At 38.9% G+C, this 27,934-nt stretch overlaps 1 protein-coding gene across 1 annotated transcript in view; it reads right to left on the bottom strand.

Annotated features, from left to right (window-relative positions):
- Positions 1-27,934, bottom strand: part of clstn2a (calsyntenin 2a) — a 139,119-nt gene that overhangs the window by 12,937 nt on the left and 98,248 nt on the right. The window contains exons 3-10 of the mRNA XM_029453535.1: positions 26,957-27,152; positions 24,290-24,401; positions 24,067-24,163; positions 20,144-20,293; positions 17,207-17,392; positions 16,123-16,380; positions 14,721-14,842; positions 2,553-2,715 (exon numbers count right to left, since the gene is read on the bottom strand). Coding sequence (XP_029309395.1) covers positions 2,553-2,715; positions 14,721-14,842; positions 16,123-16,380; positions 17,207-17,392; positions 20,144-20,293; positions 24,067-24,163; positions 24,290-24,401; positions 26,957-27,152 — 1,284 coding nt within the window. The remainder of the gene's footprint in view (positions 1-2,552; positions 2,716-14,720; positions 14,843-16,122; positions 16,381-17,206; positions 17,393-20,143; positions 20,294-24,066; positions 24,164-24,289; positions 24,402-26,956; positions 27,153-27,934) is intronic.

Genomic DNA, 27,934 nt, shown 5'->3' with positions numbered 1-27,934 from the left:
CATCAAGACAGTTTCTTTGTGATTCATTGACTAAGGGCAAACTGAACTGAACTGAACTTTTGGATTGCCTGTGTCTCGAGGTGCAAATGTATTTTTAAAGATTCCTAAATATGCAAAATGTACGACATGTTACATGCTGCGTGGCAGATCTTGCATACACATTAACACATTGGAGCGTTAACATCTATGATCTTTTGTGATTAAGCAATTAGGGCTAATTTATATTGAATATCTCGTGAAGTTAGATTTCAGTCATCCGTGCTGCAGAATGTGGATCATTTTCACTCCTTAGGATCAAATGAAAAATAATAATAATTATTGTTATGTCTAATTCTTTGGCTAAAGGCTGTACAGACCTTTGCATTCATCTTTCATCAAGCTTGAGGTCCAGAGTGATATATGATAATATTTTTCTTTACTGGATTTGTGTGATTTAAGTCCGTACATCTGTGTATCAATATTTTAAAGGTTTGATATTTCAATGCTATTAAAGGCTATAAGTTGTCGTACACAGTTGCACCCAATAAGAATAATAACTGCTGCATTTCATTAAGGTGTTCCAGCTCCTTAGTTCTCGTATTGTTCGGACTAGCTAAATGGAACGGAGCCATAATTATTATTAATATTACCCCTGTGCTTCTCCTGCTGTGACGAGCCAAAATGATAAAGGTCTAGAGGATTAATGTATGTGAAAACAAATACTTATTGTGCTTGTAGAAGTGCATTAATATATAAATACAAATGTGACTTTTCTCATTTCACTGTGTGCTAAAAGCATGCTAAAATGGTTGCACAATATGCTTATACGTATATAGCTTCACAACTTATTGATGATTTACTGGATGTTGATCTTTCATTATCAACTTAAAAATACTCATGCATATACATGCAATACATGCAATAGATGTCTACTCTGTGCTTCGTTAGTAACGTGTTCGTATACTGTACTGTGAGGGTTGCTGTAAAATGTAACACCCACTTTCCTGTTGCACATGAAATGAGATGGCAAACGCCTTGTTTCTATAGGAAACCGCTTAAAAAAAACAACAATACCATTTTGTTGTTAACCTTGTATGGCAACACATGTCTTATTTCTTGCTTTCAGGGCAGTGAAAATACAGTCTGAAGGTCTTTCATGGCACACGTCTCATCATTATGTTGTTGATTGTGGGGAAAAGGGGATGGAGAAATGAGAGACTCTGAAAGGCAATCTTGCTCGCTAATGGCCTGCAAAGTTATCAGTTGCGGCTTAGTGAAGCTTAAAGCGGCTTCATTGGGATGTAATAGCTGGCAAAGTTGTCCTCCATTCACTCTCGCTAATCCTTCCTTCAGGGCTTTCTCTCACAATCAGAGATTCATGGAAAGAGGCAGAAAGAGAGGCCTGTATGAAGCGGAGGAAGAAAATGATGATGACAAAAAGAAAATTGCAATCAGGCACAGGATGAAAAGAAATTTAAACGGCAACCAAAATGGCATCAGGATTGAAGCTTTGGGTGATACTGTTGAGTGTTATGAGTGTGATTTAGGCAAGCTGCAGAACGGATCATTCTGCCCTCCTGTAAAGCACTTTTGTATAATTATTCAAGTCATAAACATGGCAGCAGGGTAGCTCTTATTCATTCCAATATGATCACTGCTCGCTCTCTTTCCCTGCTGCTGGAACTGACACGCAGAATTTCCTGTTTGATACCCACTCCACTCATGCCTCTCCGTTTCAAAGAAGAAATACTTGCAGCCCCGGGGCATGAATCTTTATCTCTTTATTTATCTGAACAGAAAGTCTCCTGCTCTCTCTCTCTCTCTCTCTCTCTCTCTCTCTCTCTCTCTCTCTCTCTCTCTCTCTCTCTCTCTCTCTCTCTCTCTCTCTGCTTCAAATGTAATTTCCAGTGTCTTTGGCTGCTGTGCCTCTTTCCATGCTGTTTCTCTATGTTCTGCCATATGTTCCCATCCTTTTCCCGGTTGTTCTCCAATGCACATTAAGAACAAAAATACATTATCTTTCATTACACTTTATGCTAACTGCGTGATCTGTTCTCAGACCTGTTTCTGTGCTAAGCAGTAAGTCTAATTATAATGCAACAATAGTGGTACAAGTTATATTGTTGAATTCAGTTCAAAAGTACAATTTCATATCTACACTGCCCAAATAAAAAAACATTCTTCCGAATGAATGTGTCTTTTTAATTTACAATACTAATGCAGTTGTAACTATCAATATGAAACAATAAAGATTAGTTTTTCCTGTGCTGGTGTGGCTCCATTTAGTAAAAACTATAAATCCTTTCTTCATTTTATGTGTATAATAAATAATATAATATAATAAACCCCACAACATCGTGCTGAGATCACATCATGCTGCTGCATAAGAAGCAACTGTATAAAGCAACTATAGCTGTAAACAATCCGAAGAACTCACTTTAATATCAGTTGCCTTCATATTCCTGCATGATTTCAGTTTCTTTAATGCCTTGGACACATTTCTGAATTTCTCTCAAGCTACTGTGAATTTCAGAAAGACACCCACACGCACACACACAGACACACACACTGACCTTGCCAGCAGGCGCCCACAGTCAGCTGCGTATCAATCTTTGCTGTGTGGATCGGCCAGTCATCCGTCACCAGGTAGGGTTCATAGGTAACACCATCCACAAATAGTGTCACTGCAGGGAATTCCACATTGATCACATAATAGTGCCATTCCTTGTCACAGATCTGTAAAGGAGAGAGAGGTTATGATTTTAGTAAGCCACAGGATGTGTCCACTTCATGCATTCAAATAAGAAAATAATTCTGGTTTGCACATACACGGAAATAGGGCAGCTTTAAAAATACACTCTGGCAACTACATCTCTTTTTTTTGGGGTCTTATTTAGGTTTGGAACATTTTTCCTTGGAGGATTATGTTTATAGTGATGCTGTTATGAAGATGATGATGTTTACTCCAAGCATGCAGCTGAGACCGAGGGCGCATCCTTCAACGCTCTCCGGCTTTCTACCTTCAATGAAAGAGAAGCAACAGATTCCTCTTCTGTGAATCATTTGCTCCCTGTCGTTAGATCGCTAATGAGTTTTCTGTCTAATGAGCTGTTCATTAAATGCACGGGATGAGAGACAAACGCGGCTGTGGGGTGCCACACAACTTTTTATAAGCCATCACAAACATTCTTTAATTATTTGGAACACTTGCAAGGACACATCCTGTTCTTGCTCTATTCGCCTGCCTCACTACAACACACCTTCCACCTACCTGGGGCTCAACAACGTGTTAAAACATATCTGCGACTTTAGGGCTACAACTAACACTTATTATATATATATATATATATATATATATATATATATATATATATATATATATATATATATATATATATATATATATTATACTTATTCTTATTCTTATACTTATACTTATTATGCTCTTTATAATTTCCCAGAGCCCAAGATGTTTTGTTTTTATGCAAATCCCCATATTTCAGAAGCTGGAGCCTGTGAAATCTTAAAATACTATTTCTGTTATTTGACAATTCTTCTCAGCTTAGTTGTTTACAGTGAAGCAGAACTCTGCCATAACTTAAGGTTTGAATTCAAGTCTATTCAGTCAAGTAGCTGTTAATAAAACAATAAATAGAAACTGTAGTTCTAAGCTTCACACTGAACCTGACCTGACTGGCTGGGGCCTTCTTGTGTGGAGTTTGCTTTTTAATATTTCCACATGTTTATGTGCACAGTGAGAAAGTGTTTTGCCTGTCACTCTGCGTTCAATTCATGTGGGATGAAAGGTATAAATGTGATGACTTAAACATTGACATTAATGCCAAAGACATGTCGGTAAATGACTTCAGAGAATAAACTGGTAATTATAGTAAATTCGATATGACATGAATGCAGTATTTGCCTTGACTGACCCTGAACAGCATTAACAGGTATATAAAATGAATCTACAATAAGCTACAATATATAGGTGCTGCAAAGTGTTATGTCACATCATGTTTTAGATGCTTATAGGCCTATGCTGTGAAATGGATAAATAGAAATATTAATAATAATAATAATAACATTGCATGGGGACTGAAAGCAACAGCACATCAATGCCAGAGAGTTTGTTATCTGAATCACAGATATTCTCAATTTAAACTGCAAGTGTACTTCCAGTGATATTCACAGTTTTAAAGAATTTAGCAACTCGGTGAAGTCTTAAAGGATTCCTCACATTATTGTTCCTTCTCTCACGGCCATTGCATCTGTTTCTCTGTAATCAGTCAGGTGTGAAGGATTCGGATGAATTAACAGCAATCATCAATGTATTCGCACCGGAGAGGAGAATATCTGCTAATTTGAGATGCACAGATTTTCGTTTTGTTAGACTTCTTTCTAAGGCTCATTGGCTACACACGGGCACACACACACACACACACACACACACACACACACACACACACACACACACACACACACACACACAGGTAGTATATTCAAGCTGTGATATGAATTAATGGGGTGTTATTAACAATGACAGCGTGTTTTAATTTTATCAGCTCACATTGAGGATTTGCATGTGTACTGGACTAGACAGGAAGGATGAATGGCCAATTTCATTTAGCCTCTGGCTGGCTGCCTGCGGAGATCATTGATAAAGATGGACACTGAAAAAGTAGAAGAGGCATCTGATCTTTTTGAACTTGATGGACTTTCATATTAATTACAGCTCTATTGGTTAAGCTTGACATTTTTTCCTGTAGTGATGCTGGGGCTAAAGAACCAGATAAAGATTCATACCAAAACAAGACTAAGATTTTACATCTGTGCTAGCACCTGTTGGGCTGTACCCACTGAAGAGCATTATTAACACTCGTATGCTATCATGCAAATGTTTAGCAGTTATAATGTTAACCATATTCTCCACCTTCGTTTAGCATCTTAGTCTGCAAACGTTTGCTGATAAGCACAAAACACAAAGTACAGCTGAGGCCGATGGGAGTGTCATTACAAGTGTGACCCGATGATGGCGCTAGATGAGAAGTCAGTGGATCAAGTAATCACAATTCATCCTGAAGTGGAATGTGTGTATTAAATTTCATGGAACTACATAATAGTCAAGACATTTCAATCTTCAGAAGTCAGTAGGATTTATCCTCTGTGGACCATGAGTGTCTGTACAATACATACAATAGTTGATATATCTGTCCAGACCAAAGAGGTAGACCAACCGATGGACAGACAAGACCAACACTGCTATCCATAGAGCCACGGAGGTAGCAAAACAAGAACTCTAAAGACAACTTCCAGAAAAATAACAAGAAACATTTTCCGGTTGCTGTGTAATGGAGATATGACAGCAACAAACAGAGTTACAATATTTCTCCCACACAGTGGGACTGATTGATTAACCATTAATCACTTATCTTGTGACAGACATTATTTTCTCCTGTGAAGGGGGTGCTGGACTGAATGACAGAAATAAACAGGCATGAACAAACATTGTCCTCTACAGTATGTCTACATGCTTGTTGAGAAATGCGACTGCATGTAGGAAAATCCTTCCCAGCAGCTTTCAGTACACTACTCAGACTTTATTGCATGAATATTAAGGCACAGACAATGAATAGAAATGCTGTGTGTGTTTGTATTTTATACACAACAACACGAGTAAATAATATAACACTGTTGACAAGAACACAAGTCATCTTGTTACACATCAACTTTACTGAGTGGCTTGTAGTGCAATCATTTATGTGCACATACTATATATGGCTACAGTAATTAAGAAAGGCCCTGAATCTAATCCAGCTGCAACCCTCAATTTGTTTATGTTGTAGACTGTCTAAACTGAGAAATCATACACACACACACACACACACACACACACACACACACACACACACACACACACACACACACACACACACACACCCCTCATTAGTGGAAACCATCTAAGTACCCTCTCTGCCGCTTGAAAGTATTTCTCCTCTGCAACAGTGTAACAAGACATTGAATGCTGAAACGAGTAATGCACTGGTCCCCAAGCAGGTTGCAGGCCTGCTTAGGATGAACACAATCACTAGAGGAGTCCCACAACATAGAGAGAGAAACTGCAGGAGAGGCAGGCAGAGAGACACTGAGGCCATGCCCCGGCTAATGCATTTTAAAACACATATCTTCACTCCATTTTGGACTTCCATTCAAATCAAACTGTGTTTTTCAACACCAAAAACTGCATTTTTTGTTTCAATGGGGGGTCACATGATGCACTCACAGTGAGAGGATATTGACATTTTTGCTCTCCCACAAGTACACTATTTCTTCCTTTTTTAAAATGAATTAAAAAACCTTTGTTGTGGAAAATGTCAACATTTCCTCCAATGAAAACGTTTTATCTTTCTTTCTTTTATCGCTCAGAATGCTACGGTACAGTGAAGAGTTGCGACCTAATGGAGCAAAATTTCAGATAACTACGGCGCATGATCCCGGTTCATCACTGAACAAAGATTAAAAACTTCAATTGAACAAGCTGAGGACAGCAAAAGCAGAAGTCGCTGGGAAACACTTTGTTTTGACAGCAGACATTTAGCTCGTCATATCAGGGAAAGCACAGGTGTAATTGATGACAGCTGGCTCAAGATCCCTAAAAATGTGCATGCTACATTGTATTTGTTTCACTTGAGTTTTTCCTTCTATGACAAGTCAATGGCTGCAGTTGAATAGTAGAAAAGGAAAAATGTGAAGGAGAATTTATACAGACTTATGAAAAGACAACCCGACTGACCCCTAAGAGAATCCGACCGCTACTTAATTATGCGTTGGAGGCAGTTTTTAGAAACACATAGAAACTCAATGCTGTCCAATTCAAATTAAGATTGTGGTCCAAAATAAAATCCCAACTTCTAGCAAGGATGTTTTCAATTTTAACAGCGACAGTGGGTGTTATTGATGGCCAAACGGTGCTGCAAGGAATTTTGGGACAGCATTACATCCTTTCCTTTGGTAAAGGACGGCCCAGTGTACCCTATGCTAAAGAAGATAAGATAGGAAGCACCTTTCTGTAGCATTTAGAGAATTCGACCAGCTCTCATCATAACTGCTACTTAGATACTTCGGGGTCATTTCACTCAGTTAGGAAACGTACTCAAAAATGACCAGCCTACGTTGTAAAAGGTGAAGTAGATGGGCAGGAGAGGTGTTTTACTCATCCTGCAACTCTAAATGAGGGTACACAAATTCTCCTTCTTATCTTAGATATACTATATCTGGAGAGTGCTCTATCCCCCCAGATATAAGGCTCTGAAATCTCCTCCTTCATGTTTACTCTGTAGGACAGATTACATTCTTGTTTTTAGAACTGAGGTGGACAGGATCAAGGACTGTACACTCCAGACACGTTCTGATCATTCCTTCTCTACTCTAACTATCTCCTGTCCTTATAAAGATTCAGCTTTGTTGAGTATATTACCATGCAATAGCAGTGTTTTATTGCTGAGAATAAAACACCAGAGATAAGCCCGTCTATCTTGCGGAAATCTGCCACGGCGTATTTACGAGAGGCTATTACATCTTATACATCGACATGAAAGAAAGAAGATCTTTAGAGCCAATTGGACCTAGAAAATACTATACAGTCTGGAGGCTGAATTTAGGTTGTCACCCAAAGGATCTCTGGCAAAACAATTAGGCGCTGTCCGCCCTGCGTTAGAACAACTAACAAGGGGAGCAGAGTGGCAAATCTTTTTTTGTGCGGAACATTGGTAACAAGATTCCGGTAATAAACAAGAATGGTTTATTGTGCATATTGCTAGTGAGAAAACCAAACACAACTCTGTATTCGCAGATAGCAGAGGGACATTTTGAATCTGCTGACATAAACGGAATAATGAGGACATTCTGCTGGCTGCTCAGAAGCCCTTTAATAAAGGTCAAGATTATTTTAATGCATTAGAGAGGTATGGGATGGGAGGAGACTTCTTTATGAGAATTCAAACCTTTATGTGTAATGATGTTCAGATGTGTTGTATGTCACACACAACTGCTTTGGCATTATTAACCACTGCTAAGGCTATTACACATCTTTTGTGATGTGAAGGGTATAATGATTTATAATGAATGGTGCATGAATTTGTATGCTGATGTTTTTATTTTTAACCGTTGTCCTATCCAAACATATTGATCGCTTACTTTCTGTGAATTTAACACCCACAAGATAATTTCAGGAACTCTGAAGCTTTGCCTTAAGGCACTACTACTCTCCTTTCCTCAGATATCCTGTTCCATACCGCTTTGTCTGAACTCATTCCTTCTCCTGCTATCCCCAACTCCACCTCATGATTCCTTCTTAACTTGCGCCTCTCTTCTCTTTCCCTTTTCATCTTGTGTGTTCCAATTCACATTCCTCGCCTCTCCTCTGCTCTCCTCTCCTCTCTTCTGCCACTGCTGTGGCACTGCATTATTGATGCAAGCCTATTATGTGTCAGTGTGGTGGTAAGGAATGACAAGGGAAAGAACGAGGAAAATGAAATGAAAAACAGTAAAAGAAAGAAAGAAAAGAGCTTTGCTAACATGCTCAACAACTTGTACATAACACATGTAATACAAAACGAGCGTATTTCTGGTAGGCACAATGTCAGATGAAGTACTCATGTCATGTGACACTCACAAATCGTACTAGTTAGAAAGAAAATATATTAGAATAATTGAATCAAGGTCAATTTTCATTTGATGATTCATGTCAGTGACACAAAGTTAAACAAAGAGAGATGCGAATCATAAAATAGATTAAATAACATACCTGCCACTTCAAGTCAAAGGTCTGCTTTGAAATTACGTTTTGCTGCGGGGTTTTTGAAATCTCTTTTTTACCGTTATTCTGTATCGAAAATGAATTCTCACCGGTTATAACTTGGTTAATGCAGCAATATAATATCAGTGAATTATTTAATCTGTATCTTTTGGGTCAGCGTGGAAATAATTTTTAACCTAAAGTAAACAAGCTATCAATACATTAGTATGCTGATGGGATGCTTGTGTCATTCAGCATGGCTGCTGAGTGGTCTATAGTGGCAATAAGCCCCCTGCCACACACACACACACACACACACACACACACACACACACACACACACACACACACACACACACACACACACACACAGGGGTAACACAGGAAGTGCCTAAAGCAGAAAAATTACAGCAGAGCTCTCAAATGAGGTCATTTTAAAAACAGAAGCTAGAAAGACAGTAAACACACACTGAAGATGTATACGCTGGAGGCAACATTCAATATCTTCTCTGTTACTCTGTCTTTGGTGAAAAATGTGTGTTTGATCATTGCCAGGCTGCACACTGAGTCCTTGTAAGGATGACTTGCAAAATGACAGTGATTAATAGCCAACAGTATCAATCCGTAAAAGTAAATAAACACAGCGATGTCGTAGAACACATGATGCTGCCTGAAAAAGTCTTTCATACAACAAGAAAATTCCACTTCAAAGAGATAATGAAATGCCCACCTGTCTATTACAATATCACTTTACGTTTGACCCTTTTGGTAATCAAATATATTCCTCTTGTTCTCTCATTCCTAATACTATAAAAACGTACTCTAACGTGCACTGCTAAACTGATAACTGCATTATTTATACTGTAAGCATTGATAAATTGCAACTTTAATTGAACAGAAACATTTATCAGGTGGAACTAAATCACTCCTTGAACAGGAACTTCAATCTCTCCTGGTATCTACAACAAGCAGGCAGAGAAGCACCACCACCAACACCATCCAATTATTCTCCTCAGAATAATAAAGGGAGGCTTCTAATCAACACAGGACAGAGAACAAGCCGTGGCACAACATGCATTGTATCAGCAGGCAGATAAGGCAGATAATCGTAGATGCTGTATAGTGAAGCAATGAGGGAGATTCGATTCACAATGGAACTCTGACATAAATGATAAATAACGGTGGTCTGCAGCTGTTTTGTGTAATTGGCAAAAAGTGTATCTGTGATTCACAGTTTATGATCTGAACCCGTCAATAGTACAGTTATCTTGGATTGCTGTGAAACAGCTGCCAACACAAATACACCTCTGGCCCTTGGCTAAAGTTTTTCCAATCTCAGATCTGTGAAATATGAGAAATAAAGTGTCTCAACTCTTACTCTTCTGTTCTTCTGTTATATTTACTCTATCTATAAGAACCATGCTGTGAGTAAATACCACCTAATTTGATCGGTTTAAATCAATACCACATACCAAACACACTTTATCTGACTAGGCTGGTGCAAGCTAGGAAAGCTGTTCAAACTGGAACTGCAGGTACAGTATAAAAGGCCCAGACAGGGAAAAATGGCTTTTCCTTTATCCACTTTTCCCTCTCCCCTCTGCTTTGACTGACTTTGTTTGCATGTTTGACCCATTCATACCATCTTTGGCTTACAGGACATTAGAAGAATGAGTGTTGATTTGTATAGGACTTTTTGACTGTGAGGGAATATCTTTTGAGCAGCTGGATTGAACTGATAGGCTTACTCGACTCAAGGAGAGTGAATAATGTGCGTAAGAGGGGAGAGATCCATCCCCTACTCCATTATCAAGACTGAAAAAGAGTAAGGAAAATAGGCATTCCTCTTTGTGTGTGTGGGTGTGTGTGGGTGCGTGTGTATGCGCTCGTGCACAGTTGAGTTCACAAACACACTAAAAAATACACTCATAAATACGCAAGTAGATGTGTGTGTAAAGGTTGCTGTCAGATGTGTCATTCCTTCAGTGTGTTTCGATCGACATGGAAATGGAAGCCTCTTTCTCTCACCCTCGCTTTGCCAGCTTCCTTTCATCCCTCTCTGCCCCTCCCCTCTCGGGATGAGAATTGCAAAATCAATAGAGCTAAATGGAGTTGCTGCGGAAGCCATTGAGTGTCCTTTCTAAGTGCTGCGAGAACAAGGACAGTAAGAAGCAGCTGTGACACCCTGCAGCCAACTCTTCTCCTTCTTCACTTCTTCCACCACTTGTTTTTTCAACAGTCTCTACAACTCTCTAAACCAGTGTCACTCATTGAGCAGCTCGCCAAGCACGCCAAGCATATGCATGCTTACGAATATGGACATTTGCTAAAAAATTATTTATATCGCAAAATTTGAACATTTAAATTGGAGGATACTACGACCAACCTGACACTTCATACCTGCGTTAGCTTGGCTCCGGTCGACTCGTTTCACCATTACATGCTAGTTAGCGCGTGTTTCTACAGACGCAAAATGGATCGATTCAAAATTCAACGAAACATACGCACCTGGGAGAAAAATTAGTAAAAAATAAATAAAATAGAGCAGCTTTCTTCTGTTTCTGGACAACAAAGGCTCGTACACAGGACAACTAATACAGCTGAACGATTATCTGAGGCATCTTTTGAGATCGCAAGGATTTTGGCTCGGGCAAAAAACCTTCTCAGACTCAAACATTGTGAAACACAGCTTTTTGGCTTCAGCAGAAATATTGTTTGCAGAAGTTTGACAACATCATCCCAGTATTAAGATAATCCTGCTTTTAATGAATGCATTGGTTGGCTGCATTGCATATTGTATGTTCTGGGTGGGATGACAGATTAATAAACAGACGTGCTTTTTATGACTGGATGTAGCTGGATGTAGTAATTAACTCATACTTTGCGGTAAATGTTCCTCTCCTATTGACTTTGTCCTATCAATGTGGCTTCCACGTAAAAAATAGTACAGTCCACTGCTCTAAACTCTCCTTAATAAACCACAAGGCCCTGTAGTAGCTCCTACCATTGAATGACCTCTTGTAGTCTAGTTATTACTAGAGTTACTGAGCCTGAAGGCATTAATCTGACATTTAAATAGTTAAAGTAGTAAGACAATGTATTACATACAGTTAAAAGTGATGAGGAAGTAAGAAATGTGGAAATAAGGTACTGTACGTATATCACCCAGGTTAGGGAGGACACTCACTGCGCGATTTACTTTACCAGATAAGTTTTATTTTTTAGGAAGTGTGAAGATCTCTTTTACAAGAGAAACCTAAAAACTAATTGCACATATAAAACATATACTGTATTTACTGTCATATCTTGCCATATCATCATAGTCAGATTTTAGTGGGAAATGAATCCACTTATACGCTGCGATCATAAATTCCCATGATGGGACAAAAAAGTAGATGTGATGACCTTTACAGAGCAGATTCTAAAATGACAGTCATGCGACACTATAGTACACCTGTGAGTAATGCTCACTATAAACAAATGTTGTGTCATGTACAGTAGGGAGTAGTGATGAGTGAACAAGGGATTTATTTCAAAGCATTTGACGTGTCATCAGGAAAAGCACAGGCACAACTAATAACGATGGCTTTGTTCCATCAACTGTCACTGTAGCTGTGCAGTGACACCAGGAACGGGAGCTGGGTCACCTAATTAATGTAATCAATTACATCTGCGCTTTTCCTTTATGACATGTCATAATGTCTGAAGACAAAAAGCTTTCCTGAGAAATATTTGATCAATGTCAGCTGAATTAAAACATGTTTGCAGCTACAAACTAATCAATAGTCATTTTGTTGTTTTTGCTGATAAAAGATTATAATGCATTTAAAAAATAATTTCAAGGGAAATACTTATGATCCTATGAAATACAATTGAGAAACCATAATCATATTGTTGTTTATGGTTGACATTCATCAAATGCACTTTAGTTATTGTCAGAACTGAACTAAACCTTCTGACATTTTCCATAAATCCAAATAGATTATTATATTTGTAGAGGGCTGCCACGGTTTTCAAAGGCCCTGTGCTCATTTCTCTTAGACGTCATATACAGTGTGCTGCACCAGGGCACACATCAGATTTTCAGTCAGCTTTTCAGATTTAAAAGAAGTTGTTTTGTTCTAGACTCACTATTTTGCACCCCAAATACTCAATAGTGCAATTCAGCTCCAAGGCATTTTTTCATACAAAAATCTTCAAACCAGTTTCACTAATGTACGGCTCTTTCCACCTGTTTGTAAAATCAATATAGTAGTTAAGTGCACAACATGTTCAAATATGCAGGAAGTCAGTTCCATAAAAAAAGCACGTTATGTAAAGGTGAGTACACCAAATCACAGAGAAGTCGTTTCCTTCACTGCCCAACTGTACTCCTATGATGTCATCTCTCTCATTAACCTTCGGTGTTTCAGACCAATTTCCATATATTTTTAATGAAAGTGATTTGTACTGTAACTCATAACATATTCTCTTTGACTGCAATGCATGCTTCCTCTGTGATCCATCGCAAGATCCAAATAAAGGAGCAAATGGGATTCCTGTTATCTATGCACTGTGTGTGTGGGAGAGAATGAGAGGAGGCTAAAGGAAGACAATAGAAACAGAGAGAACGAGCGGAAGCGAGACTGAAATAGAACTGAGAACTTGAGTTTGTTTGCTTGTTTGCTAAGACAACTCAGCAGTCTGCTACTTGGCTGCACTTCTCTGTCACATCTACCTCAGTGGGCCTCTGGAGGAAAGAACACTGGACCGAGGAAAAACACTTTTCAATCTACCTTTGACCTAGAACAAACAATCACATGGTTAGAAGGTACACACCAGCACCAGCGGAGATAGTGCCAAGGAAACACACTGGGATGCCTGCTTGCACACCAGATAAGACTGCATAACACAAGAAAACTAAACCTCGTACAGAAAGTTATTTTTCCACGCAAGATAAAAAATTCTAATAAATGTGGTCAATCCAAAATAAAAGATTAGATGCACACACGATCAGAGTAGACACACACGCTGATGTATGCTCACACAGCCATGAGCACACATACAATTAGATTAGATGCACTTCTAATATCTATAATTAACGAGATGGGGAGAGTTTGTGGAAAGGAGAGATTCCCGTTGCTTATAATGAAAATTATTTTGACTCGGGATTTTCTTTTCTTTTTTACAGTAGGATTTTCTCCACTAAGTGACTTTCTGGTGAGTGACTCGACGCCCTTCAGCTCCACAGTGACTGGTCTCACCCTGCTTTGTAATTTCTTTAAGGGAGGAGGCAAAAACAGATGTCCCTTTGAGGATTAAGCATAACATATTTATCTTTATATTTCCATAAGATACCTGTCTGCTGTGCATTCTGTCTTGTGGAATTCAGGGGTTATTTAGCATGGTGTAAATCTGCAGAATAATGAAAGTAGGAACTGTGCAACATTCAGAGAGAAAGAAAAATCTTATTATATGCATCTTTTTAGCTGAAACAACTTCATATGGTGCAAAGTCTTCCTTTCAAAGGCTTTCTGCAAGACTGAAACAGTACACTGCAAATTATTTCAACAACTCTCCAGAAGCATGACAGATAATAGAGATCTGCTGCTGGGTGAGCTATTACCCATAACTAAACAGACTTTCCACTTTGTGTGTGTGTGTGTGTGTGTGTGTGTGTGTGTGTGTGTGTGTGTGTGTGTGTGTGTGTGTGTGTGTGTGTGTGTGTGTGTGTGTGTGTGAGCATAGGATAACAGTGTCTTCTACCCTCTTATCTCCTGCAGCGAGCAGTGATGGAGGGCCTCCGGTAATTAGAATGGAGAGCCTCTCCTTTCACTACACAAATAATGATAGCCCTTCACCTGATGTAGAAAATCACCCTGAATCTATGCTCGCACTAAAATAGGACACAGACAAGCTCACACACACACACAAAACACACATTCACACACCCACACACACTCCTCACCTGCTCCAGTTTCCAGTGGAACTCGGCGGGTCTGAAAGTGTCGACCTGGGTGAAATCTCTTCTGAGCAGGAAGACCAGGCGGCAGTTGTGGACATACAGAGAGTAATGGTGGCGATTCATTTCTGCAACAAGAAGATCACAAACATACATGGTCACACAAAACACATGCATAAGGTGAACATTATTCTAAATGATGCGTATGTGATGTGTATGAATCAACAAGATTATGCCGTCTACTTTGCGGACTATAAACTGATGCACCTGCTCTGTAGGTCTTATTGATTTATTTCTGGGACCATCCAGAGAATGTCATACAACACAGCTGTGTGAACTTTTAAGCTCCCTCATGTGGGTTGTCCACATCAAAACACAGCTATCAGCATGACTGAAAGTGTGGTCAGAGAGTGCATGATGCTGGTATGTCAATTTATTTTATTATCGACTGGTGTCTCTATGAGATGGCAATGAAAGGTAAGTCCCTCTTGCTCTGCTTTTACAAAACACTGAATCAAATTTTAGGTGGGATGAAGTGTAGGCTGTCACTTTCTTCTGAATACAACTCCACAGTGATGAGCTGGTGCTCATCTTTCTTGACTTTAGTGTTCTAAAATGGAAACAGAAGTTTGTCATTTCCTACCCGTATAATTACTGCCTTGTGGTTGTATGCCTCCACCAACCAATGTCCGTCCAAAATGTCATCACTTCATCATTTTATCCTATTAGACATTTGTGTGAAATTGGCCTAATTAGCATAATAACTCTTGAGTCATGGCTCACAATGACCTTGACCTTTGAGCATTAAATTCTAATCAGTTCATTTTTGAGTGCAAGTGAACGTTTGTGGCGTTTCTGAGGTATCACGTTCACGAGAATGGGTCGGACAGACAGATGGAGCACGGAGGCATAACGACCTCAAAGCCATATTGTGAAAATTTAAGATCATTCAGTTTGCAATAACAAAGTGAATGTTGAGTTTTCACCAGTTTTTTTAGAAATTCTAAGATGTATTATTTTGTGTACATTTCGTAAGTGAATAAGCTATCTGTGAGTCTCTTGTGAGAGCGTGCAACGTGCAGATGGATTGCTTAATTACTTAATTAATTCAGGCAGCTGAGTTCAGAAATGCATCAGGGGAAAAGTTTTAATTTTTAAAGAGCATATGCCATTGTGGGCTTCAGTCTCACCTTAATTGTCTTGTTAATTTTTTAAATGATGTTTTTCATCATGTTCATAGTATTTGTTTAATACTGAGGACACTAAGACATCAACATGTAAAATCTGTAAGAATTAAGTATTTTCCAGTACTCCTAATGTAAAGCAGGAATAAATCAAATATAGTGTAATACAGTGGAAATGTACTCTGTAACAGTGAGTACGAGTATGTGTGAAATTGTTTCCTCACCGGTCTTGTCGGAGTTACACAGTAAGGTTTCCTTCTCAGCTCTGAGTCCTAGACTGGGCCCGTGTTTCATCCATGTTGCTATGGTGAACTGGTCTGTCAGGTTTTGGGGCACCACATGATCTGGAACATTAGCAGCCTGACGTCCGTCGAATCTATAGATGAGGTCGCTGTCACGGCCACTGTCAGTCAGCAGAGACGCTGTCCAGTTTGTGGAAGGGCTGGAGGCAGGGAGGAGGTCGGTGCTGCCTGATGCTGCACCTGGATGTGCCAATCACAAGATACGACACAGTGAAGACAGCTGCACACAGAATCAACCTGCAGAGAAGCTGCTTCTCCATAACTTTCTTTCTCCTATGAGATTTCTCTTAGTACCAGAAGTCAACGTACATCAGTGCATGACCTAATGTTGTTTGTGCATGTCAGTAACATAAACAAATATCACTCTGTGAATCAATGAATGTTTAGAAATGGTGAATATATCTGTTGTAATCTGATATTACTGGCCATATGTTGTGGCTCATGTCACATAACCATGGTGACTAACCGACTCTATTATGCCAGCATGTACCATGTACTTACACATCCTGCTTGTGAGACCTGACATATTGACGAAAGTCTTTTCTTTTTGAGAAGTTAAAAAAATTATAAAACTTCATTTTGAAAATTTTCAAAACAGAAAAATATTAAATTTTTTCCTCAAAAAGAAATTAATTGTAATTTCTCAACAGGAATATTTGGTTTGTACAGTGAAATATATTACAGTGCAACGGCATTGGAAGCAAAAATGAACACGTCACAGTTTGGAATGGCATTTGGAAACGTTATTTAAATAATAATAATTATTTTGAAATAGTCTCCCCGAAGGATATGAGAAACCGGAAATTGACATATTAATATGTGAAGAGGGTAAGATGTGAAGAGGTAATATCTTCTTTCAATTAAATGTGTCTTTGTCTTATTATTATACCCTTTGCTCTCTCGTAGTCCCCAAATCTTAAATAGCCCCTCACTATTTCAACAAGGCATTAAATGGTACTTCTTGAACTCGTTTATTTTCTCTCTCTTCTTCCTTCTCTCTACTTACCGCAGAGTTTTTGCAGAGACTTCTCAGAGTATGTTTCCCGATCGCAGCCCTTCCCGATGTGAATGGTCTGCAGCTCTACCATCGCCTTCACGCCCGACAGGGGACCTCCGCACGTTTCTAAATGCATCTTGGGAAACAGCTGCCTGCTTCCAGTCCCTGGTTCATAGTCCACCCGCTTGTTCCAACCTTTACGGGTCAAAATGTATTCAGTAGTTTAGTCACGTCAGTGGTGTCACATGTTATTTGAATGAAATACTTTTTGATATCTCAGAGTATTACTCTCAGAAATGTGATTGTAAATACGCACTGGGATATCTATGTATCAGTACCACGTTAGACAAACATTGACATTGGCTTTTAATTAGACGTGCTTTTGTTTTGTTTTGTTTTATTCATTGATTTATTCTTACAAGCTGTATTCATTGTCTTGTATCTGTTTCTATGTCATGGCTGCATTGAACATATTAATATTTTATATTTCTTATTGTACGATTGTGTATTTTCTGTTTTTATGTCTGTCAAGCACTTGGTAAACTTGTTGCTAATATTTGTCTTCTCTAAACCAAATACATGTTCACTACTAAACTTTTGCTTTGTATAACAATACTCCAATTTAGATCAACCTCTCTGTGATACTGTGTGGAGCAGGTTTTAGGAATGGTTTAATATCATAATTGTAATGTTAAATTATAGAAAAGATTTAGTATTCAAGTGATGAACACATGTATTTTAGCATATATATATATATATCTTTAAACACTGTTCACTGTAGGACCCACATACCTCTTGATGCTAACATTGATGTCATTTCTGTTATTAGGGTTCATGTTCTGCTGTAGGTGGTTTCATAATGAGCATGTGGGTCTTGAAAGAAGGACAGGTAACCACACAGCTTTTGAGTTTTCTCAGTGAATTCTTGCCCTGTGTCAAGTTAAAAGGAGACTGAAAGGGCCAGAAACATGACAGGCCCAGTAGAAAGAGGTGCTGACCTGCTTGTAACTGTCAGTCCTGTTGCTGCGTGTGCTTAAGTGATACATATTCATTACCCAGGTGTTATATCTATCCTCAATGTATGAAAATCCCTGAATCGTGGTGATTCACAAGGTATTCACAACCATGATCGTGTACAGGAATGTGTGTCTGCACATGTGTGTGTGTGTTTGTGTGTGTGTGTGTAGGTGGACACCTGGCAGCATTTTCCATACAGTACCTACAGAATATGATATCACGTCTCCCGAGACAAAAAGAAAGGCAGACTGTGATCAGGTAGGCGAGGAGGAGTGAGAGGTGAGGTGGAGCGAGACGTATTTAGCCTCTATTTATGCCGGGGAGCCTTCTTCAAAAAAAGAGCAGCTGACCTTTGCAGACGGACGATAAATAAGGTTGTGTACAGAAAGACTTGATGTTTGAATGCATAATTGCATATGTTTTATTCATGACTTTTAGCTACTATGGGTTAATGGTTTTACAACAGGATTATGCAGTAAGGCCTATTTTATGAGCCAAAATCTCAAAGAATCATGCAACATTGATGAGGATGTTAGAAGGGTACAATAGCAAGTGCTCCTTTGTGATTTAAATGATGCAAGTCGATAGCCCCGTAGTACCATCTAGACCAAAAACAAATATGTAAATATATACTTTTTCCCTATGAGCAAGATCTTGAAGATACAGCTGGTATTTTGTTGTCAGTGGTTTTATTTCCTGTAAATCAGTATGTTTAGGATCAAATGAGAACATGTCCCTTCTATTCTTAAATTATTTATCTTTTAGGCCTAGTGTGCTCACTCAGAGCTTTGCAGTATATGAAGATGACATTTACATAAAGTTGAATGCCCTTTCAGACAACTTTCTCAACACTGTACTGACTCACTCTCTCTCTGCACCTCCACCCCGCTGATGTGCACTGACATTTCCCTCAATGAGTGTCCCTAAAGCCTAAACAACTGGCATTCACGTCATTTTCAGTAAGTATGCTCTCTTTGCACTAAAGGATCTTGTCTCCAACATTAGGTTTGGCCACATGTGATTTCTTTCTACTGAATTCTCTTCTCTTAACACAGCACACAGCTATATGATTACATTAGACTTGAAGCGAGGTATCCAGAGCATGTGAGCTAGCAAGTATCTTTAGAGGAACTGAAACACATCGATCAAACCAGTATGAACCACTATACCATGGCGATGGGAAACTCAGTTACATGTTGATCCAGTCAGCAGTCTGTTGTACAACAGTACAGTTGCTTTGTATCATCCTTGGCTCAGTTGCTCTTATAGCTTTATATTAATATGATGGGAATCAATGAATCTGTAAAGGGGATCTGGTCTTTGTTTTAAACAGAACACATATTCGGATGTTTAAGAAATAGGATTTTAGATAATGACACCACAGCTTTGCAGTAGACTGGAGTTTTACTAAGACTGTAAAAATAACCATCCGCTCTCTCCTTCACTATAAGTTTATTTCTCTCTTTCCTCCGCTGAGTTGTCTGTTCATTCGGGCTCTTTCTTTATCTCTTTCTTCCTCCCTTATCTTTCTCTGTCTCTTTCATTCCTGTGTGAGCTTGACTCCCGAGATGCTGTCAGTGGTGACAGGTGAAGCAGCAGGGGAGACAGGCAGACTCGAATGCCTAGCATGTTGAAGGACAGGAAAAAAACACACTCCAGTCAACTTTCCCTCTGGAGGTTTTTGTCAGGGCTTCTGATTTCCTAGAGAGACGTTCATTTTAAATGAGATAGAATTCCCTTTGGGATATGCTAAAAAAAAACTGCACCGTCTGCTTCAATTTTGATGGTATTGCTTTACATTTAAGTATGTTTAAACAATATGTCAGTGCACTTTATACCAGCATAGTAATAAGGACATTTCTGTCAATTATTACAAGGTAAATTAAGGCCATTTGAAAGTGTTTCAGTGCCTGTTTCTTTATCTCTGACCTTGCCATCCGGGTTTGCAGACAGGCTTGACATCAATATGCACAGCCACATCCTCCTTTGCTCTCTTCTGACCACAGTCAAAGGCCGTCACCATTATCTTGTAGCTCTTCTGCTTGTCATAGCTCAGCCGCTCTGTGTTTCTGATGTTACCTAAAGGACACAAAAACAAAGAGGAAATATAATTAGGATTATTCATTGACAGAAAAACAGAAACTGTTATGCTTATTTAAAAATAATAAAGGAAGATACACTTCCCACTGAGCAATAAGTGACACTGACTTTGCATTTAAGAAATTGCTGCACGAAAACAACACTTTGTACTTATTGAAGCCTTATACTGTCAACTCAAGGTCCAGTAACTTTGTGTTGCTTTTGAATATGTAAGCCTCTCTGTTAACAGTCAATGTACAATCACAATGAGGGATTATCTCCACCTGTCACCAGGGTAACAGTGTGGGTTGGAGACGATGCTACAGGCCAACATGCCTTGTGTACAGCCACGAGACAAGGTTATATTCTGAGGTTGTTACTGTGCGACCCACAGCTGGCTAGCTTTAAAGAATGTTTAAAAGTGTTTAATCTTGCAGTTGCTTACTGTAATGTATTAATTAATATAACTTTCACATGGCATGAACCCTTGTGTATTTCAAATCTTTCTAACATCATAATATTTGTATTTTTACATTGCTTTTATGTGTATGAATGTATTACAAAATGCCCCTAAATAAATTGTTCCGAATTTCATTTTTATATTCTTTACTTTATCAATATCTCTGTGCTCTGTTGCATCGTTTGTCCTGTCCATCTCCGGTCTTTTCATTCTAAAGGCTGTTTTTTTTTTTTAGAGAGGAAAATACCGTGAATGCATAAATGCATGTCTTTTCTGTTTTGTTTTGTTATAAAATGTTTGTTGTATATTTTTGCCTTGTTTACAGATCTTTTCCAGGATCACAGAAAAATATTATTGAAGCCAAACTTTGGTCCACATTGACATCCTGAAGGGGTTTTTTCAGAGAGCTGATTAGTTAGTTTTTAGGCTGAGAGGGAGCGAGAGGGAGAAAGAGAGACAGAGAGAGACAGAGAGACTCCAGTACATTTGATTGATCTCTGGTAATTTGGATGCCTTAGACACAACCTTATTTATGTTTTTATATGTCTGTTTTATGTGTTTTCATTGTTTAAAGACAAAATCTTACAGTAATCTATTTACTAACAACTGTTTTGGTAGTGACATAATTTGTATTTCTCAAATCAAAATCACTTTATACAAAAGATCCTTTCAGGGTTGTGTCTAAATTGATTCACTAGGGATTACACCGCAGGAAGACTGGTTGCAACAAATCTACAGTATGTTTTACTGACTGAACTAAATTCTAACAATGCAGCAGTGAGGTTCATGGAGGCTTTATTTCTGTGTACAACAATGACAACTACAGACTGAGCAGCTGGTTGCAACTAATGCTGTCTCAAAATCTCAAAGAACATCAAAGCATAAAGAAAACAGGACTAAAACATTTATTCAGTTGATGATTAAACACATTATTTATATGTATATCAAGATAAACAGCAGGCTTCCAAACAATGTCATAATCGCATCAGGCATGCCATCACAATCTGTCTATGGACCTATGAGGACAATTGAAGCTATTTTTATTGTTTGCATCTTGAGGCTTAGCTGTATGAAAGGCTGTCACTCTGATTGCTGTCGGAGAGAAAACGAGAGGAGAGCAGAAGAGATGGAAAGAGAGAAAACGAAGGGAGGCTGGAGGGGAGGAGAGTGAGCACAGAAGAAATCAGTTCAGAGCACAGCAGAACTGAAAAGAGAATAAATGTCAGTGGAAGAAAGGCGAGGAGGTCGGAGTCAGACAGATCCTACCAACATCTACACCTACAGCGACTATTGTCACAGATGGTGTGAACAACAGTAACAGTTAAAGTACTGGCTATTAACCGATGCCACTTTCTCAACAACAAGTGTGATAATTCAATCTAAAAAGGCATTGTACTCTCCTTGGTTCATTGGCAGGCAACCTCTAACATCTAACCCATTTGGATTTAGGTTCTTTAGTAAAAGGGACTCTAACTTCACACAGGAAGTCCAGTTTGTCACAAGAAGTATCACTCAGCTTGTGAAAACAGTTGACTAAGAACCTATGAGGCTCCGGAGAGGGATTTCTAAAGTTAAAAAACACCAACAGTGCAGCCTGGTCTTTCGAGGGAAACAGATTTTCTCCCGCATTACATTTGTTTTAAACATTTCACAAATACATTTCTAATCAAAGTGAGGAGGTCTGAGTGGATGAGTGAGTCAAACAAACACAGGAGGCCGGTGTTTGTGTCCCTAAACCAAACCAAGTAGTTTTTGATTTGCTTTATTTAAATGTACAACATTAACCACATATTTCACTGCAGACACATCTTAACGCTTCTTTTCTTACAGTTTTTCTTTCGCAGTGTTTCAGAATGTATCCATCCTTAATTCACTTCTGTTTTTATTTCAAATGTCTTGAATCAGAGACACATACTGCAGTAAGCCAATTATTTACTTCTATATTTTACCTTACACTTTCCTCAGTGCACAAAATTGCCTTGTTCTATAAAGTAATGACCTGTGTCTTCAAGTTTCTCCCAAGCAATATTATTGTGCCTGGGAGGAGATCAAATCAAATGAGCCAGACTACTGTAAAACACAGGGAGAAAAAGATCAGGAGGTTAAATTCAAAAAGCAACGAGACAGAATAAGAAATATGACCCTGAGAGAGAAAGAAAGAGACTCAGTTAAGAAAGTAATGTGTGTTTATGTCTGTGTATTGATAGAATTCAACACACATATACACACACAAAGCCCTCCAGTCTCTCTTCAGTTCGGATTACGGTGCACTCAGCACCGTGTGGATGTGGAAGCTCAGGAAGAAGGCAGCGCAAATCCCAAAGCTGAAATTGTATATAGGCAGATATACTCAGAATAGCTCTCAATGAGAAATGAAACACTCTCCACCATTCAACAAGGACTTGTGTAAAGCCACAAACGAAGAAGCTGTTGAAACTGAAGCTCTAACTTTTGAGCTATTCACGCATCAATACATTATTGGAATAAAAGGGGAATCAGCCAGTTGTCTGCTTACTTTTTCCTCTTCATACTGTATTTCAAGGAGTGTGTTCGTATTCATCTGTTGTTTGGTGTACATCCATAAAAAGAAGACTAGTGCAGCACCTACTCTACATACAGACACAAATATAGTTTGTGTATTACCACAATCTTTCATCTTCCAGCACTTACAGACCTCCTCCTCGGTAGTATTCTTTCCACGATTTATCTGTAGATTCAGTCATCTCAGCATTGGTCTACCAAGTCTTTCTTTAGAGGAGATTAGTTCAGGGTCATACGAGGTTCAGATGACTGAGATCATAGAGAGAACACTGGGAAATTTAGCCGTATAATGGATTTTTTGCTTTCATCAAGACATTAACCATGCTGTTTGTGTTCAAGTGAGGCAAGAGCAGCACTGCAATTAGTGTATTTGAAATTTACCGCATGTCTCAAGTAAGGTTCAAATGAGTTTTTACCCAAATGTAAAGTGAATGATCCTTAAAAGAAATACATTTCTGAGCACTTTAACGACGTCTCATGTTGGCTTAAAAGCTGCGGTTCAAAGTTCATTCTTAAAGATGACCTACGTTACAGTTTTGTGTGTGTCACATAAATAATGGCCCTTCAATTTAATAAAAACTTCCCAAGAATAACGCCTCCAGGCACACAAAGTGAATCTCGCTCTGCTATCCTAGATTCTCCCTCTCTCTCAGACACATACTTCACACCTAATCACATCAGCATTTATAACCACGGCCCAGTCCCTCATTCAAGCAGGCCAAATTCACACACACACACACACACACACATAAACGCACACACACACACTTACCATTGCGGTCTATGGCAAATGGCGTCCCTGCAGTGACAATCTCATAGTTGCAGATCTGGCTGTACTGCGGTGAACAGTCTTGGTCCCAAGCTTCAACCTGCAACATTATAACATTAAGTTTCCTACAAGTTCTTCAACAACACTAAGAAGAATATAACAATAAAACAATGATGCAAAATGTAACAGAGCTTACTAAGTAATATTACTTTAAAATTCTAAATACCTGCAAAATGCTGTCATAGATTTTGCCCTCGGTTACCGATGCCTTGTAAAGTGGCTCCCGAAACACGGGGCTGAACTCATTGACGTCATCCACCTGGATGTGAACCACCGCCCTGAGTGGAGAGGAAGGCATGGAAGAAAGACGGAGCAGGGAGGAAGGATGCAAAGAAAGTGGAGTGGAAATCATTGATGGAGAAAAGGAAAATAAAGGACGCAGGGAAAGAAGAGATGGATGGAGAAGGGCGAGAGGAGAGAGGGAGAAATCTCTTTGAGTCATTAGAGATGATTAAAATGAATTAAGACCTAGTGTTTCACTGTTTACCTTAAGAAAAGTGGTTCGCTAAAGGCAGAGGATAGTGAGAAGAAAACAGTTTGCATGCTTATAAGAAAGTTAAATGGGTTCCGGTTATCATCTAATGTCAATCAAACGTTTATTTAACAAGCGTGTCTGCATCCACAACATATCCTGCAAAGCCTGCTTGTTTTTCAAAGTTCTAGTTTTTCGCTCTAGTTTCTTTCTTCACTATCTCTCTCCTTCTCTTTCAGTCTGATGCAGCACACATAAACACTCCATCTCCTGCGCTGGAAAGGTCTGCTATTATTACCTATAAACTCCGATAACATTTGCGCACTACAGAATATAAAATGAAGCAATAATTCAGATCATATCATGAATTCTTCGTCACCGGTGACCTTCGCTGACAACAACTTGCGGTGTATCTGAAGAAGCACATCTGGCTAATTAATGATATTATCTTAATGAGGCCTATTTAGAATGCCATGCCGTGATAATGTCACACACACACACACACACACACACACACACACACACACACACACACACACACACACACACACACACACACACTGTGTACACAAATACACTGTGTGTCATTCATCATCCACTGGTGAAAATTCATCACAGATCCCTGAGCTGATACATTTCTCCCCCTCTTCTTCCCTTTAGTACCAAGCCTGAAGCAGCTTATTTCCCCTCCTTGTCTCTGACTGAAGGACCAGAGGGTTTGATTTGCCGCTGTCTCTGCCATTCTGCCATTCTGCCTGTCATTCTTAGTCACATAGCACTGCCGCACACACATGTGGAAACACATAATATTGATGGGCCATTAGGGGGACATATCCAGAGAGCAGAACTATAAGTCTGAGGTGTCACTGCTGGCACACTGAGAGATCTTTGGGAAAATAAATATATAAATAAAAAAGGAAAGAAGAGCACGTAGAAACAGCAAAGACAATATCACATCTTTTCATAACTTTTAGCTGTGAGTGTAAATATATATTTATTTAAATGATTATTTTAAAGGGAGGGCTTATTGTGTGGTTTATAATGAGAGATGTAGTTGTAATCTTGTGAAGTTCAAGTATGTCTACCTATCATGTATTGGGCCATGAATGCATTGTCTCTATTTATAGGCGCCAAGAAATGTGTCTCAAGTGCTACAGCAGGACAAGGATCCTATAGATCATATAGATCATATAGATCATATAGATCCTACAAACAAACAAACAAACAAAGAAATAACATTCAGGAACACAATTTCCAATGCACACCCCAACTCAGGCCTCTATCTAGCAGGGTCTTAAAACCACCTCTCTGCAGTTGTGTCAAAAGGTTTGGATCCATTTTGAGTCGTGCATGAAAATGATACAAAAACATGATAGATAGATATTATATTTCAGTCACTCAAATATGTATCTGTATAAAGTGGGTAGGAAATACAGCAAGAACATCAGTATGATCCAGTTTAGCACAGGATTGTGCTGTTTTGTAATTAATTAGCACCATCAGAAAGAGGTTATTTTAACTCATCTTTAAGGCTGTATTTTCCAGTGATACATATTCTGCTGTCTTTCTGCTTGTGCTGGTGCGGCTCAACTTATTACAGTTTTCCTCCGTTTTTCATATGTGATGAGGGTTTTTGAGACTTTTTTAAGGACTGAATGACTCATTTGTGCAGCTGCCTTTGTAACTTTGAATTAATATTTGTTTGTATGTCATGTTTCTGTTACCTTGTCCGCCCACTTTTAATCAGCATTACATTGACAGCCAAACAATCATGCTGAATCATGCTAAGATACGCATTAATAAGCAGTGTTTGACAGATTTAATACAGGGTCTGACAATTACTATGTTCGAGTTTTTAGTCAGCATAAAGACAGTTTCAGAGATAAAAGAAATGTCAGATAATCAATGGCTGAAGAGTTGGTGAAGTCACACAATGTGTAAAAAGTACAATTCTTGAACACAAATTGAACATTTTAAGCTTCACACTTGAAGAATGTGTTGCAGGGAAACTGTATTAAATTGTTTAGCACTGTAACATAATCCTGTTATTTTGTACAATCACCAATACTCATATTTCCTTGGGATTTTCTTGTCATTGTAACTTTCCCCAGGCAAGATCTCTCTGTCTTCCAAAAATCTGGAATTAAATCTCTCAGATTGAATTTATTTGCATGTGTGTCAAGCCCATACATTAATCTATACCATGTACAACAAGCCGAAAAATGTGACTTAGGGATAACGCAAAACATAATTGTTTTTCATTTTGGTCCATCAATGTGTGGAAACCGAAGAATATATCTGTCCTAATGATGGCTAAACTAAATACTCCCACAACACATGAACAGACACGGGTCGACTCACTTGTGGGATTTCTTCCAGTTGGCTCCGCTGGGTCCGGCCCCGCAGTCGTAGGCCTGGATTATGAAGGTATACTCTTTCTGGCTCTCACAGTCCACGGGGCTACTGGCTCGCAGGACTCCCTCTCCTGATGTGCGATTCAACACCACTGCCTCGAATGGAGCATCCTGACCATACGTCTTAAAGGCACAAATCTCCCCTAAAAAGACAAGGATACATTAATAATGATTTAAATGAAATGAATAAATGATTTGATGTTTTACTTTCACCGTTACAATGATACTAATGATTACTAGTTTAGTGTTTCAGACAGTATTTCCTATCTTAGAATGTGTCACCAAAACTTGTTTACACTTTAATATTGTTTTTTAGACAATTGAGGAGGAAAATCATTTGGGTCGGACGTTTTGAATATCCCTAATCTTTATCCCAGAGAAAACGAGAAATGAAGCATGCGAGAAGTAACATAACGGGCTTCAACATGTCTGTTATCCAACAGAGGGTGAAAATGTTACTCAGCATGTGGCTCAATGATGGACAGACATTGAGGATATTTAATACGGACGCAGTCGGCACAAAAACTATGAGACTTAATGGCCGTCCACACCAAGAACGGTAACTATAAAAAATAACTGTATATACAATTTCACTCACTTTTCTTTCATAGCATTGCTGGTAAAAGCTTTTTTTATTTTGCTTTGTTTGTTTCTTCCTTTATTCCTTCCTGCAATTTTCTCAAACCCAGCAGCAGCTACCAGATAATTGAGGCTGCATCAAACTATGGGTAATGAAGTAAAACTAACAATACACACTGCGGACATTTACTTTACAGCACGACTATCACTTCAAAAAGTCTCATTTCTGGACACAGTGATCTTTGTCAGCATGAGCTGCTAATAAAAACACAGTATACGGCGCCTGGGGGGCAGTGAAGAGAAAACTAATTTCTGATATGTGTCAAACTGTGCCAGCTCAACAAAA

The sequence above is a fragment of the Cottoperca gobio genome, chromosome 17, assembly GCF_900634415.1.
Source record: "Cottoperca gobio chromosome 17, fCotGob3.1, whole genome shotgun sequence".
Classification (NCBI taxonomy): Eukaryota; Metazoa; Chordata; class Actinopteri; order Perciformes; family Bovichtidae; genus Cottoperca; species Cottoperca gobio.
The sequence above is the reverse complement of the archived record's forward strand: the minus strand, read 5'-3'. Positions and strand labels throughout refer to the sequence as shown.